Raw genomic sequence first — 15,630 nt, forward strand, 5'->3', positions numbered from 1 at the left:
AAAGGACACAAACTCATCGTTTTTGATGGCTGCATAATATTCCATGGTGTGTATGTGCCACATTTTCCCTGTCCAGTCTATCATCGATGGGCATTTGGAGGGAAATAGGGGAGGGACAGTGGGGGGTGGGGAGTTGGGGAGAGATAGCAAGGGGAGAGATGCCAGATGTAGGTGATGGGGAGGAAGGCAGCAAATCACACTGCCATATGTGTACCTATGCAACAATCTTGCATGTTCTTCACATGTACCCCAAAACCTAAAAAGCAATAAAATAAATAAATGGGAAAAAAAAAAAAAAAGATGTGATTGCTGGCCAGGTGCATTGGCTCATGCCTGTTATCTCAGCACGTTAGGTGGCCAAGGTGAGCAGATCACCTGAGGTCAGGAATTTGAGACCAGCCTGGCCAACATGACAAAACTCTGTCTCTATTAAAAATACAAAAATTAGCCAGGCATGATGGTGCGTGCCTGTAATCCCAGCTACTCAGGAGACTGAGACATGAGAATCACTTGAACCTGAGAGATGGAGGTTGCAGTGAGCTGAGATTGTGCCACTGCACTCCAGGCTGAGTGATGCAGTGAGACTGTGTCTCAAAAAAAAAAAAGAAAATGTGATGGCTTAAAAGCTCCAACAGCGACTTGATCTCATCCCAGTAATAGAGCTTTATAGAGCTCCATTTTTCAGCCTTTCTTACAGGCCCAACTCTGTGGCCACGTGGGATGGGCCAGCTCTGCAACATGGGAGGATGGAGCCTTGTGCAAAGGGCCTAAGGTGACTTCAAGGACAGCCAGGGCTCTTGGGACCCACAAGCACTGCTGCCACCACAGAGGTGTGGATGTGGACGGGCTTGTGAGCTCTGGTCGCCAGCCTATATCCTACCCTGGGGCAAGGTTGAGCAGCTGGTCTTAAAAAGTTATTGCCACTGATCAGGCTTTCTCACCAAATTCCCTGTTTCATAGGTTGCAGACGCCATCCTTGGAAATCAGATGTTTACTCATTACGACCGGGCCCACATCGCCCAGCTCTGCGAGAAGGCAGGCCTCCTGCAGCAGGCATTGGAGCACTACACCGACATCTCTGACATCAAGAGGGCTGTGGTCCACACTCACCTCCTCAATCACGAGGTACTGTGTACCCCTGAGGTACTCCTATTGTGGCTGTTGTCTATGCAATTAGTGTCACATGCTCCCCAGTGACCACCTGTTGGTGATTGTGGAACCGTGGCCTGAGCCTGTCACTGCCCTAACCTACCATACTTTACTACCATAAGCAGTTCTAGATCAGCCCACACACAAAGTTTATCTGCTCAGCAGTGTCTCTGGGCCCTGTAGCACCTTTCTTTCTGATGTCCACCTTTGACTTAGTCTAATAGCAGGAATACTGGTCACCTTTTAACACTGACAGCATAACAGGGCTGTCTGAAACCATTACAGAGCTAAACTGGCTATTGTGTTCCAACTTATGGAATAAGTTTTAGCATCATCTGTGGAATATTCCAGATTAACAGTTTAGATCAGTGTCTTCCCAGCTTTACTTTTTGCTCCTACTTTTTCCCGTGACGGACAGTTGCTTTTCAGTCCTTTTATGTGGAATATTTTTGACACTCAGGGGAACATGGGAATGACCTAGTTATTTTCCAAATGTTAGCAGTCGTTAGAGTGGTGCATCATTGTGGACAGACTCTTCCTTGTTCCCAGTGGCTTGTCAATTTCTTCGGCTCCTTGTCAGTGGAGGATTCTGTGGAGTGTCTGCGTGCTATGCTGTCTGCTAACATCAGACAGAACCTTCAGCTGTGTGTGCAGGTGGCCTCTAAGTACCATGAGCAGCTGGGCACACAGGCCCTGGTGGAGCTCTTCGAATCCTTCAAAAGTTATGAAGGTAAGCCGTGCAGCCTCTGGCCGACCCTGCCACATGACTGTACCTCTTTTCTCAGGTGTTGCTGTCTACCTGCCTGACTTAAAACGGCCTTCCTGCAAAGCCGGGCAGGATGCAGCACCCGCTGCCTTGGGTGCTCAGTTGGTGGCAGAATGTACTGCTATCTCATGTGCACCACTCAGCTTCAGGAACCTTTTTGATGTTTCCTGATGAAGAAATCAGGTTGGTTGGTGATGGGGTGGAGAGACTTACAGAGCCCAGTGTGTCTATGAGGCACAGTCTGGCGAGAATTCCTCTAAAAGCCTGTGTTGTAGGTACGGTGAAAGGGCTTGATGTCTGGTCTTCACAGCCCCAGGAGGGAAGCTCCTTGGACCACTCCTAAGTGAGAGCCCACAATAGAGAGTGCATTGCTGTGTAGTGTCTGCTATCCAGTGATTGTGGGGGCTGATGAGGCAACCTGGTTATATTCCTTTGCCCTTCTTGGGCATCACACCAAAAAAGTGTGGTAGGGCAGTGGGGGTGGGAGTGGCTTTGTTAGGGACAGGTTGGGGCTGTCTGGCTCTCCCAGGATAGAGACTGAGCATTTGTCTAGGCATGAAGCCACTGCCATGTGTCCAGTGAGGTTGGGGCATCGGTGGAGGGTGGGCCAGGACCCTGCCCTCAGGGAGGTGGCCTTCTCTTCAGAAGACACCACTGTAGGAAAGACCATGACAGAAGATTGGCTGGAGCTGGGCTGGGAGAGGACAGTAGGATAGGTTGATGGGGAACCATTGGCCTCGGGGCTGCCCATTTCTTTCCTAGCATCAGAGTCTCACAGTTACAGTGAAAGACCTCAACAGGCAGGGGCCTTCTCAGATGTATCCTGTCCTGTTGTTACTGGTGCCTCCTGGCTGGCCTCTGTAATGGTGAGGAACATCATTAGCCTCTGTGAATGCTGTCCTCTGGGGCTCACCCTGGGGCTCAGCACATGGGGCCCATGTCACTGTCAGCTCCTTGTCAAGTCACAGGCTCTTGCCAGAGGCCATGGCTTATTTCTCTATCCCTTGGCATGCCTTTTTAGAGCAGCAGTCCCACAGCCCTCTCAGATTACCTCAGTGAGAATTACTCTTGATGATGACTATCTAGGTATACCTGGGCCACCAAAAGGAATTTCACATGTACCAAATACCTAGTATTCTACATCAAAACGTGCAGGTATACCTGCCAAATATGATGGAAATCTCACTAACTATTTTTGGGAGCTGCCAAAACAGACAAATGGCATATCGATTATGAATTCTGAGTGGGCTGTGGGTCCCTGAAGAGTGGAGCAGGCTCATCGAGTGAAGGTGGACAACAGCTGTGGAGGAGGCAGGTGGGAGTTACAAAGACAAAAATGGAATGGTGTCTCCTCATAGGCCTCTTCTACTTCCTGGGCTCAATCGTGAACTTCAGCCAAGACCCAGACGTGCATCTGAAATACATTCAGGCTGCCTGTAAGACAGGGCAGATCAAGGAGGTGGAGAGGATATGCCGGGAGAGCAGTTGCTACAACCCAGAGCATGTGAAGAACTTCCTGAAGGTGTGTTTCAGCACCACCTCCTTCCATGAGCTGCCCTCACTGATGGCAGGTGGGGCAGACCATCCACAGATGTCCCAGGAGGTGGGAAGCTGGATCTGTCTCACCAGGGCCCCCTTAGTCCCCAGAGACAGAGCTCTACTTTATGGCTTAAAGTTCTAGAGGAATCCATCTATCATTTTAAGAACTTGTAGAAAGAAGCTCGAGGCTGTGCTCTAAGTATCTGGCGCCTAAGTGTAGGGAGTTAGTTTATTGCTGCGTTGCAGTTCATCAGCATCCCATTGGTGCCCTTGTCAATTAGGCAGGCAAAGCTGCAGGGACTAGGAGACCACTCAGCGCTAGTGGCATAAAGAACAGGAAACCTGTTTCCTTTTGTGGCAGTCCTGGATGGCTTGGCAGTGAGTGGGATGGCTTTCCTTCCCAATGTCCTTCAAGGACCAGGCTCATAGCTGCTTTGCCATGTTCAGCACCTCACCCGGAACGTCGTCTTCCCAGCCAGCTAGAAGAGAAGAGTGCAGAGGAACCAGCATAGGTAGTCTGTATGGGTGACGCCTGCAAGTGGCAGATGACACTTGGATTCACGTTCCCTTGGAGGAAACACTTAAAACTTCAAGAGGGAACCTAGGGGACCATACGAGGGGAGACATGACTGTGGTGGCCTGTGGCTGTCGTACCCAAGTGCCATCATCATTTGGGAGCAGTGCCCAAGTGTGTTTCCATGGCCTGCAGCTGCGTGTCTGAAAAGGCAGCCCTTACCGCAGGTGCGCTGTTCTTGAGAATGGCCTGGTTTCTGTTGGGTTTGCACATAATGAGCTGCTTGTCTTAAATCAAATGATGCTTTTGTCCAGACTTGGAATGTTAATGCCAAATTTAGCAGTCTTTAACCAAATACTACTATCTTTCTCTCACTTATTTACCAAAGCAAACACCATACCACAAAACAGCAGCCGATCTAGAGCAGTCTCATGCCGAGTCTCCTGTGTGTCCCTCTGCTGCAGAGACAATGCCGTCCTGTGTGGCAATGAGCCCAGGGTCTGGCTGGCTGGTTTCTTCACTCCCTGACTTGTTCTGTACATTCTAACCCTCAGGAGGCCAAGCTCACAGACCAGCTTCCCCTCATCATCGTATGTGATCGTTTCGGCTTTGTCCATGACCTTGTCCTGTATTTATACCGCAACAACCTGCAGAGGTACATTGAGATCTACGTGCAGAAGGTACTGCTGGCTCCCTGGAGTGACACCCGGCTGCCTCTGGGCCCCAGTCAGTGGCAATAGTCTTCACCTCAGAGGCTGCCTCTAACACTTGAGCATTTTGGAGACTATCATTTTGAAGGGTGATCGGTTAGTGTGCTCAGACTGCCAGAGTAGAAGACCACAGTCCAGGCGGCTGACACAACACACATTTATTTCTCACAGTTCTGGAGGCTGGAAGTCCATGATCAAGGTGCTGGCAGGGCTGGTTTCTGGTGAAGGCTATCTTCCAGCCTTGCAGATGGCCTCCTGGCTGTGCCCTCACAGGGCCTTTCCTTTGTGCATGTGCACTCCCAGTGTCTCTTCCTCTTGTTAAAGGACACCAGTACCGCTGCATTGGGTGCCCCCCGCCTTGACACTGATTACTTCCTTAAACACCCTCTCTCCAAATATAATCCCACTGGGGGTTAGGACATCAGCAAGTGAATTTTGGTAGGACAAAGCCAGTCCTAAACAGGAGCTCTTTCAGGGTTTTGCCCATACTGTCCAAGTTGTAGGAGGCTTCTAACAATAACTTGTGTCTGCAGCACTGAAGTTACTTGACCTTGACTACCCTAGGTCAATCCTAGCCGGACCCCAGCTGTGGTTGGAGGGCTCCTTGATGTGGATTGTTCTGAGGAAGTGATTAAACACTTAATCATGGCAGTGAGAGGACAGTTCTCTACTGATGAGCTGGTGGCTGAAGTAGAAAAAAGAAATAGGTAAGGTGTCCTTACTTGTTTTCTCTTGCTTCTGGATTCTAGTATCTGTTGTTTCTTTCCGATTCTCCAGGACTGTCTCCACAGTTGGTCATTCCTGTACACATCTTAGATGTAGCAATGAGTTCCTTGCTGTTGGTACTGTGAAGACCTTGGGGGAAAACCTAACAGTAGAAATCAGTTTAGAAACCAGGTCCATCTTGGTCCCTAGAGCAACCTGAAGTTGATGGACTCAGAGATTTTTTCTTTCAGGAAACAACCATCAGAGCCCTGGAGTTGCTCTCAAGATTTCCAGTGGTAACCTTGAGACTTTACGGCACCTTCCTTCTTTCAAAGGCTCAAGCTCCTGCTTCCCTGGCTGGAGTCCCGGATTCAGAAAGGCTGTGAGGAGCCTGCCACTCACAATGCACTGGCTAAAATCTACATTGACAGCAACAACAGCCCCGAGTGCTTCCTGAGAGAGAACACCTATTATGACAGCAGCGTGGTGGGTCGCTACTGTGAGAAGCGAGACCCCCATCTGGCTTGTGTCGCCTATGAGCGGGGGCAGTGTGACCTTGAGCTCATCAAGGTGGGTAGCAGATGTGCAGGGCTGCCCATTTAGCCCTGGCCTCCCAGGGAAGCTTTCAAAGGTGTCCCTGTGGGGAGCAGATCAGGGCTTTCTGTGCACCTGGAGATGGCGGGTCATGAGATGTATTTCCTTGTGCTTCTCACGGCTTTTGGGGACTTGCTCATGCAATTTGTATGCATCGTACCTGTAGACCAGTTGGCCCTGAACCTGACTCATCACCCTTCTGCTGACAGTCCTTAGTGTTGCCTGGTAATTTGAGGGCAAAATTGAACTCCCTGGCCTGACTCATGAGCTCCTCTGTGGAACACCACCTTCCTCCGACTCCCCAGCTTGATCAGCCACTCCTCTTGCCACCCTACATGGAGGGGCCTGCAGTTCCTTGGGTGCTTCCTGTCCCAAGTGCCCTTGTGCTTCATGTCCCCCCTTTTGGGGTAGCCCTCTACACAAGCCCTTCCCCATCCCCTGACCGATGAGCTCTTGCTGGCTTGAAACATCTGCCCAGGTTCTTTGCCTGTGTCTGCCCAGGCTTGGATCCACATGTGTGTAATTACATGTTTAGGTTAAATTGTGTGAGCTTTTCCTACCTAACCATGTGATCTAAAAATCCAGACATGAACAGGGCACCTGTGAGGTTGGTGCCACACCAGCCTGCTCGGGCCTTTGCCGTGATACCCAGGCAGCCTGTGCTGCATCCGCAGACACGTGTGCAAGCCACTCAGCCTTGTGCCTGGCATCTGGCCCTCGACAGATCCCATCCTCCCCCAGATTTAGCAAGTGCTCCTCATGCTAGAACATTCCAGTGGACTGTTGGTGTTTTGGAGATCTGTTATAACATTCAGAAAAGGGTCTCCAGACACTGAAAGACTTGAAATGTTTCAGTGTCTGTGCTGTTTTATACCAGTTCTAGACTGTTCTGATAATATTTTGGAGATGGTTTAGAGCTAGCTACATATGAGTACTTAGATTGAACTAAATTAAAAATTACCAATTTAGTTTCTGTCACACACCACATTTCAAGCACTCAGTAGCCTCCCATGGCTAGCAGTGGCTGTATCAGACAGAGTGGGAGACAGAGCATGTCCCTGAATGCAGGTGGTTTTACTGGCCAAAGATGTGCCACACCCCTGGGAGTTGTTGTAAACTTGGAGAGGGCATTTTGAGGTAGTTTGAGTCCATTGTTAACCCTGTAGGATGCTGCTTATCTCGTGTCAAAGCACAGCGTCTTGCCTGGGCTCCGACTGTCCACCAAACGAGTATCAGGCACACCAGGAACGAACTGGGGTGTGTCTTCCCAAGCAGCTTCCATTGGTTGGCTGCTGTGTTACACACATGAGTGTGCTCATTTCAGGTTTGCCATGAGAATTCTCTGTTCAAAAGCGAGGCCCGCTACCTGGTACGCAGAAAGAATCCGGAGCTCTGGGCTCATGTCCTTGAGGAGACCAATCCATCCAGGAGACAGCTGATTGACCAGGTGAGGCACAGAAATGGCTATGTGTGTGCACCTGCATTTTGCCATCTACTCATTGTTGTGGCTCAAGTGACTGGTTTCATTTTTCATTTAAAACATGTTGGCTAGGTGCAGTGGCTCATGCCTGTAATTCTAGAAATCTGGGAGGTCAAGGCGGGTAGATCACTTGAAGTCTGAGGAGTTCAAGACCAGCCTGGCCAACATGCTGAAACCCCATCTCTACTAAAAATACAAAAATTACCCGGGCGCGGTGGCACACGCCTGTAATCTCAGCTACACAGGAGGCTGAGGCGGGAGAATTTCTTGAACCTGGGGGGCAGAGATTGCAGTGAGCCGACATCGTGCCACTGCACTCTAGCCTCAGACAGAGAGAGACTCCATCTCAAAAAAATAAATAGTCCGAGTGTGGTGACTTACACCTGTAATCTTCGCACTTTGGGAGGCCAAGGCAGGTGGATCACTTGAGGTTAGGAGTTCAAGACCAGCCTGGCCAACATCGTGAAACCCCATCTCTACTAAAAATACATAAATTAGCCAGGTGTGGTGGCACATGCCTGTAATCCCAGTGACTCAGGAGGCGGAGGCAGGAGAATCTGGTTAAACCCAGGAGGTGGAGGTTGCAGTGAGCCGAGATTGTATGCCACTGCACTCCAGCCTGGGTAACTGAGTGACACTCTGTCTCTAAAAAATAAAAAATAATAAATAAATAAAATAAAACATCTTAGCCCTTATGAACCTTCTCCCCTGCAGAAGTAGCTTGCCTAAAAATAGCCTGATTCCCCAGGGTCAGCTGACTTGGAGTCGCTTATTGGCCAAGGGCATAGAATTGCCCTTGAATCCAAAGCAGGGATGTGCATCCCCGGGAAGAGAGTACCTGGGGGCACGCCTGCATGCTGGGTCCTTGATTGTTTCTCCAGCTCAGCCCCTGTGGACAGAGGTTAAGAAGCTTTCTTGCTGAGGAACTCTTTATGCCCCTGTGACTGTCCAGCACCTCCTTGGACACAGGGCAGAGAACTGGGGCCAGGGCAGGTGGAAGTCTGCCTTAGCCTCTGGACAGGCTTTCACAGCCCTGTGGAAGAGCCTGCCCTCCCATCACAGCCTCACAGACATATGCAGATAGTGCCTCAGCACTGTCCCTTGGTGCTGGGCATACTGTTTAGGGGTGGGCCAAGACCATTGTTGGAACAAAACCCTCACCCAACAAGTGGCTTCAGCCTTGAGCATAGGACCAGTTAAAACTCCTACCTCCCTCGTACATAGTGCCAACCTGCTGCACCATGCTTTCGGCTTGAGGGCTGAATTTGACCTTATCTCTACGAGTTTTGTCTTCTCGTTTTCTGTCCAGTGTTTCCTCAAGTCTGTGCCACTATTTTTTTAAATAAATTTTTATTTTGAAATACTTTGAGATTTATGGAAGGCCATGTTGTTTTGAATCTCTATCAGCTTTGGACTTTTACCCATCCAAATCTAATAAAAATATTAAACAACACAAGATTGTACTAGAGATCTACCTCCAGGTTCCCAGACATCAGACATTTCTCCAGGTATAGTCCAGCCACCTGGTACACCTTGAAGGTGACTTCATGTTGGCACTGGGGAAGGGCCACTTTAACACTGCACCATACCAGAGCCAGCGGGGGCCTCTTGTCTTCCTGTTTCTGGGTGGAGCTGCTGGTCTTTCATTATCTCTACTGTAATTGAATATCTGTAGCCACCTCCTGGTGGGAAATCCAACTGTAATGTTCCTCTAATCAGAGCACATAATGACAGAGGGAGGCTGCTTTTAGTGTCCGGAGTAGAACCTCTTGAAAAGTTCACTGAGAGCAGTGTCCTCAGGCAACCTTAGGCGGGGCATCCTGTTTTCACTCAAACAGGATGGTAGAAATTTATTTTTGCCCTTAAAACAACCTGTGTATTTACTTAAGTTACCCTAAGGTTTTCAAGAATTGACAGATGTCACTGTAGGAAGCGTGCCTCCTCCTTTGGATGGACTTCTTGTGCTGTGTCCCGGTGCCCCTTTCCCTCAGGCGTACCCTTTTGGTTCCTCAGCTGCTGTGAGAGCTCCAGTCCTCAAATTCTTCCGCCTGCTTGTTGCGGTTATTACCAACTCCACAGAGGTAGAACTTTTGCATCTCATGGTACCACTGAGTCACAAAGACCACCAGAAAGGTGGACTGGACTGACCTTGATCCTAGGTTCCTTTAAGACCCCTCAAGATTGCTAGGTGAAAGTTCATGGTCAGAGGGCTATGTTAGCCATGAAAGACCTTCCAGAGCTGTCTCTTCCCTCTCATTGATCCGCGGCTGTTGCCCAGCCCTGAGGAGAACCAGAAACGTGGCAAAAATATTAGATCCTTGAAGTCACTGAAGGTGGCTGGTACGAAGTGCAAAGACACCAGTGCTGGCATTTCAAATTGCTGTCACATGGGAAATGTACTCTTTGGAAAACTGTCTTTCCACCCTGTTTGTAAGTCTTTTTGTTGGTAAGACACCTGTAATTGGATGAGGGGTGGCACAGCCAGCCTTTTGTTGGTCTTTCCTTCAGATTGTGGTTCTGAGTGACATCCTGTGTGAAGGCATTGGCTCCTCAGCTCTGGTTGTGGACTATGCCACAACCACACTCTGCTAGTAAGAGGCTACTGGAAGCCCCTTCACTAGACAAGTGGAGCCAGGTTTGCTATGAATAGTGGCTTTAAAAGACAAATCTAAAAGGAGATATGCATTTCAAATGCCTAGTGCAGTCGTCATTGGAACAGAATAAGAGTCTAGCTCATCTGATGTGAGAGAAAAACTAATTGTCAAAATAGAGCAACCTGAGAATTTCCTGAAATTGACTTTGAAAACCCTTCCTTTTCTACTTTAAGAAGTTTCCCATTTTCTCTGTGTCTGTTCCAGACCATCTTGGAGGAGTCCTTCCCTTCTGTTTAGCTTCAGAGATACAGTCTTGAATTGACCTTAATCAAGTTCTTTCAAATGCTTTTTAAAACCAGGTGGTACAGACAGCATTGTCAGAAACACGGGATCCTGAAGAGGTTTCGGTCACTGTCAAGGCCTTTATGACAGCTGACCTGCCTCATGAACTGATTGAATTGCTGGAGAAGATAGTTCTGGATAACTCTGTCTTCAGCGAGCACAGGTGAGGCTGCGCCAGGGGTAGCTGTGGACGCAGTCAGATTCAAACACCTGCTTGTCACTCACCTTCTGTTACAATCTTGTACTGCTTTACCCATCCAGCCTGCCCGTTGGCTGCTCCCCAGACATGCCAGTCTTCTTACCACCTCCTCTATCTCAATCCAGCCCTTCCCTTACTTAGCTCCTTCCTGTCTCAGAGCCCAGCCTCAGTTTCACATTTTCCAGGGGCCTGGCACTCCTCTTCTCTGGCCCACACTGGCCTTTAACACAATTCCTAGAAAAGGGGAGCTGGCATTTTATGAAGGCCTCATGTGGCCCAAGGATGTTTTGAACTCTTCAAATTATAGTGAACAAAGCTTGGAGAAAGGTAGCAGGAGAACCACATCTGGGCATGTATCAGGGAAGACTTACCAGAAGTATAATTAGAAGCCAGACAAGCAGGAGCTGTGTCAGGGGCAGCAGCACGGGCCGGCATCATCGAGGTGGGAGTGCGTGCTTCCGCATGGGCTGGCACTATAGAGGTGGGAGTGCGTGCTTCCGCATGGACTGGCATCATCGAGGTGGGAGTGCGTGCTTCCGCATGGACCAGCATCATCGAGGTGGGAGTGTGTGCTTCCGCATGGGTGGGCACTATAGAGGTGGGAGTGCGTGCTTCCGCATGGGCTGGCCACCTGGGGTTCCTCTCCACTTCAAAATTCACCATCAGAGATTCTGTGTCAGATTTTAATCTACTCACGTTATAAGTGGAGCTATGAAGATTAAATTGTGAGATTTATTTGTAGGCCAGAAAGGGTATCATGGGCTGTGGTATTAGAGAGAGGAATTTGTGTGTGTGTGTTTACACTTGGAGATACTATATGGTAATTGTATATGGAATGTGAAATTATATTTTGATGGAATCATAAACCCTAATGACAGGATGCCAGGGTTAAAGTACCTGAGGTGGGTAGGATATTCTGTCTTGCTGTCTGACCAACCTCCTTTGATAGTTGTTAGCTTGTGGGTATTTCCAGGCACTTACAGGTGGCTGCAGCTCTGCTGTCTTCTTGAATACTTGCCTCTCAGACATGCAGGGGACCTCAAGTTCTTCCTTCTTTCTGTGACGATTTGACCAGACACAGTTTTAAGTGTAGATAAAAGTAGCCTTGGCTGGGTGTGCTGACTCATGCCTGTAATCCCAGCACTTTGGGAGGCCAAAGCTGGCAGATCAGTTGAGGTCAGGAGTTCAAGACCAGCCTGGCCAACATGATGAAACGCTGTCTCTGCTAAAAATAACAAACATTTTGCTGGGCATGATGGCAGGTGCCTGTAATCCCTAAGTGTTAACCAGCTACTCGGCAGGCTAAGGCAGGAGAATCACTTGAATCCAAGAGGTGGAGGTTGTAGAGAGCTGAGATCATGCCATTGCACTCCAGCCTGGGCGACAGAGCAGGACTCCATCTCAAAAAAAAAAAAAATAGCCTTGGTTCGTGGTATGGCAGACTAGCTATCCAGAGACATGGACAGATCCAATTATTGTAAAAACTTACAAGGTAGAATGAATTATATAATCTTTAAAAATGAACCAATGAACTAGTAAGTAAATAAAAAGTCTGAGATTAAGTAATAATAATAATGAGAGCAGGAACCCAGAGAAGAACATAATCTGACTTTTGCCAACCCTATTGAACCCAGGCTGATTGTCACACCCTACAGGATACAAGAGAACAGGAGGCAAAACCTAAGTGCCTAGGCTGGGCGTGGTGGTTCATGCCTATAATTCCAGCACTTTGGGAGGCTAAGGCGGGTGGATTACCTGAGGGCAGGAGTTCAAGACCAGCCTGGACAACATGGTTGAAACCCTGTCTCTACTAAAAATAAACATTAGCCGGGCATGGTGGTGCATGCCTGTAGTCCCAGCTACTCTGGAGGCTGAGGCAGGAGAATCACTTAAACTCGGAAGGTGGAGGTTGCAGTGAGCTGAGATTATGCCACTGCACTCCAGCCTGGGCAACAGAGTGAAACTCTGTCTCAAAAAAAAAAGGAAAAACAAAGGGCCTACAAAAGGTGTGACATCTACTCCTAAATGGAAAGATAACTAAGAATATGCCAGTATTGCCTAGCCCTCTGCTGAAAGACCAGCCAAAATAAAAGTGTCTTTTGAACAATTGTGCTAAATTTATAAGGACAAAATGGGCCCTCTTAAGCTGGTCCTCTTATGAGGTTTAGCACACATTCATGTTAACCGGCAAAGTGTTAAAAATCCTTAGGTCAGGAATTTAACTGTAAACTGATCGCCATCAGATTGTAGCCTCAGATCTCTGCCAGAAACCCACCTTCTAGCAAGGCTTCAAAGGATTCCAACAGGTAGCATTCAAAGAAATAATGAGTTCGTACCTATAAACATTGTCAGAATGCATAAAGAAATAAGGTACCATGAGTGAGAGCCAGCAATGTAGTGGAATCGGACCTGCAGAAGCTAATATTTTTAAACACACAATGTAAAAGACATTAGGCTGGGCACAGTGGCTCATGCCTGTAACCCCTGTAACACTTTGGGAGGCCGAGGCGGGTGGATTACCTGAGGTCAGGAGTTCGAGACCAGCCTGGCCAACACAGTGAAACCCCGTCTCTACTAAAAATACAAAAATTAGCCGGATGTGGTAGCATACTCCTGTAATCCCAGCTATTCAGGAGGCTGAGGCAGGAGAATTGCTTGAGCCCAGGAGGTAGATGTTGTGGTGAGATGAGATTATGCCACTGCTCTTCAGCCTGGGCAACTGAGCGAGACTCTGTCTCAAAAAAGAAAAATCATATTTTTAAATATCAAATCAAGCAGATTTTTAAAGTATCAGATAACTTTGATAAACACATTTTATTTATACACAATAATATATACTATATATTATATATTATAATATATATGATAAAATAATAAAATAGGGCATCTCTCAAACTATGAAAAGATTTACATATAAAAGGCAAAATATATTATTTTAGAGTTTATATTTGGAAGTATATATGCATGACCTAATAAATTCTTAGGCCAGTCACAGAAACCATAAACCTTTAGTGAAAAACCATTAAGACTGTATCAGACTTACGCACTGTATCATAAAGAAGATGGAAAAATGAGAAGCTCCAAATGGGGAGAAGATATTTGCAACACAACCAACAAAAAATTAGCAGAGAAAAGATGTAATACAAGAAAAACACAAGCAACCCAATGAGAAACCAAGCAGAGCACTTGAACAGGCCCTCCAGTGAGAGGAAGAACAGCTTGTGAACCTAAGGCAAGAATTCAGCCTTATCAGCCACCAGAGGCATAGAGTGAGGCCACGTGCAGCATCCCTTTGTTACTCCTGCCACAGCAGCAGGAACTCCACTCTCCTAATCAGTGCTGATGAGGATGTTGAGCAGCTGGGCTGCTTATGTGCTCCTGCTGGGAATGTGCGTTACATTTGGAAAACAGTTCGGTGATAGAAGATGCACACAGCCAGCATTTTCCTCTCTTCCTTACAAGCCCTAAAGAAACTCAGCTCATTTGTATGAGGCGATGTGCAAGGATACTCAAGGCAGCACCATTTCCAATAACAAAACTCTAAGAGCAAGCCAGATAACCATCAGTAAGTAGGTTGTGGCACAGTAATGCCGCAGAAATGAACAATATACAGTTGCATCGATGACTCCTAGCACCTAACTTTAAAATTCTTTTAAAAAATCACCATACAGGCCAGCTGCGGTGGATTACACCTGTAATCCTAGCACTTTGGGAGGCTGAGGCAGGCAGATCACGAAGTCAGGAGTTTGAGACCAGCCTGACCAACATGGTGAAACCTCGTCTCTACTGAAAATACAAAAATTAGCCAGGCGTGGTGGCATGTGCCTATAATCCCAGCTACTCAGGTGGCTGAGGCAGGAGAATCACTTGAACCTGGGAGGCAGAGGTTGCAGCAGTGAGCCGAGATCACGCCATTACACTCCAGGCTGGGCGACAGAGCCAGACTCCATCTCAAAAAAAAAAAAAATCACGATACAGTCAAAATGATCTTCTGGAAGTGGACAGGGAATGCAGTGCTAGGAATGTTAACACATGTATAGATGTGTAGAATTACCACAGTCTGGATACAAACAATTCCATCACCCTATAACACTCCCTTGTGCTAGCTACCATGTAAATTATACATTCCCTTAAACCACAACCCCCAACCCTGGCCAACCCACCACACTAATTTTGCATTTTCAAGAACATAGTGTAAATGGAGTCACATGATATAGACTCTTTTGTGATGGGCTTCTTTCACCCAGCATGATGATGCCTTTGAGAGTCATCCAAGTTGGTGAGTGCATGAGCAGTACATTCTTATTTATCACGGAATCATAGTCAGTTATGCAAATGTACCACAGTTTATCTCTTCACCCCTTGAAGGCCATTTGGGTTGTTTTCAGTTTGAGGTGATTATGAATACATCTGTGCACATTTCTGTCCAGATTTTTGTTTGAACATACCCAGTCACGTGGTATATGTACTGTTTAAGAAACTGCCTTTTATTTTCCAGAATGGCTGTGCCATTTTGCATTCCCGCCAGCAATATGTGAGAGTTCCAGTCACTCTTCATCTTTATCAGCACTTGGTCTATTGGCCTTTTTTATCTTAGCCAGTCTCATAATGTATAGCGATATGCCATTGTGGTTTCAATTTGCATTGCCCTAATGGCTAATGATGATAAACAACTTTGCATGTGCTTAGTTACCATCCATGTATCCTCTTTGGTGAAGTGTCTCTTGAAACCTGTTGCCTGTCTTTTAATTGGGTTGTTTGGTTTTTTTGTTGAATTTTCAGAGTTCTTTGTATATTCTGGATACAAGTCCTTTGTTGGCTATGTAATTGCCATATTTTTTCTCATTCTATGGATTTTCTTTTATTTTCTTAATAGTGTAATTCACAGGCCAGGCGCGGTGGCTCAAGCCTGTAATCCCAGCATTTTGGGAGGCCGAGGCGGGTGGATCACGAGGTCAAGAGATCGAGACCATCCTGGTCAACATGGTGAAACCCCGTCTCTACTAAAAAAATACAAAAAATCAGCTGGGCATGGTGG

At 47.4% G+C, this 15,630-nt stretch overlaps 1 protein-coding gene across 10 annotated transcripts in view; it reads left to right on the forward strand.

The window, feature by feature from the left end:
• The window catches only part of CLTCL1 (clathrin heavy chain like 1), a 128,738-nt gene that overhangs the window by 82,502 nt on the left and 30,606 nt on the right, over positions 1-15,630 (forward strand). For all 10 annotated transcript variants that reach the window (XM_037732647.1, XM_017512088.2, XM_017512095.2 and 7 more), the window contains 8 exons: positions 961-1,125; positions 1,699-1,879; positions 3,274-3,437; positions 4,523-4,648; positions 5,243-5,385; positions 5,719-5,953; positions 7,302-7,424; positions 10,411-10,556. In XM_037732647.1, the coding sequence (XP_037588575.1) occupies positions 961-1,125; positions 1,699-1,879; positions 3,274-3,437; positions 4,523-4,648; positions 5,243-5,385; positions 5,719-5,953; positions 7,302-7,424; positions 10,411-10,556 (1,283 nt within the window). The remainder of the gene's footprint in view (positions 1-960; positions 1,126-1,698; positions 1,880-3,273; positions 3,438-4,522; positions 4,649-5,242; positions 5,386-5,718; positions 5,954-7,301; positions 7,425-10,410; positions 10,557-15,630) is intronic.

Source organism: Cebus imitator, unplaced genomic scaffold (genome assembly GCF_001604975.1).
Source record: "Cebus imitator isolate Cc_AM_T3 unplaced genomic scaffold, Cebus_imitator-1.0 Scaffold461, whole genome shotgun sequence".
NCBI classification, from domain to species: Eukaryota; Metazoa; Chordata; class Mammalia; order Primates; family Cebidae; genus Cebus; species Cebus imitator.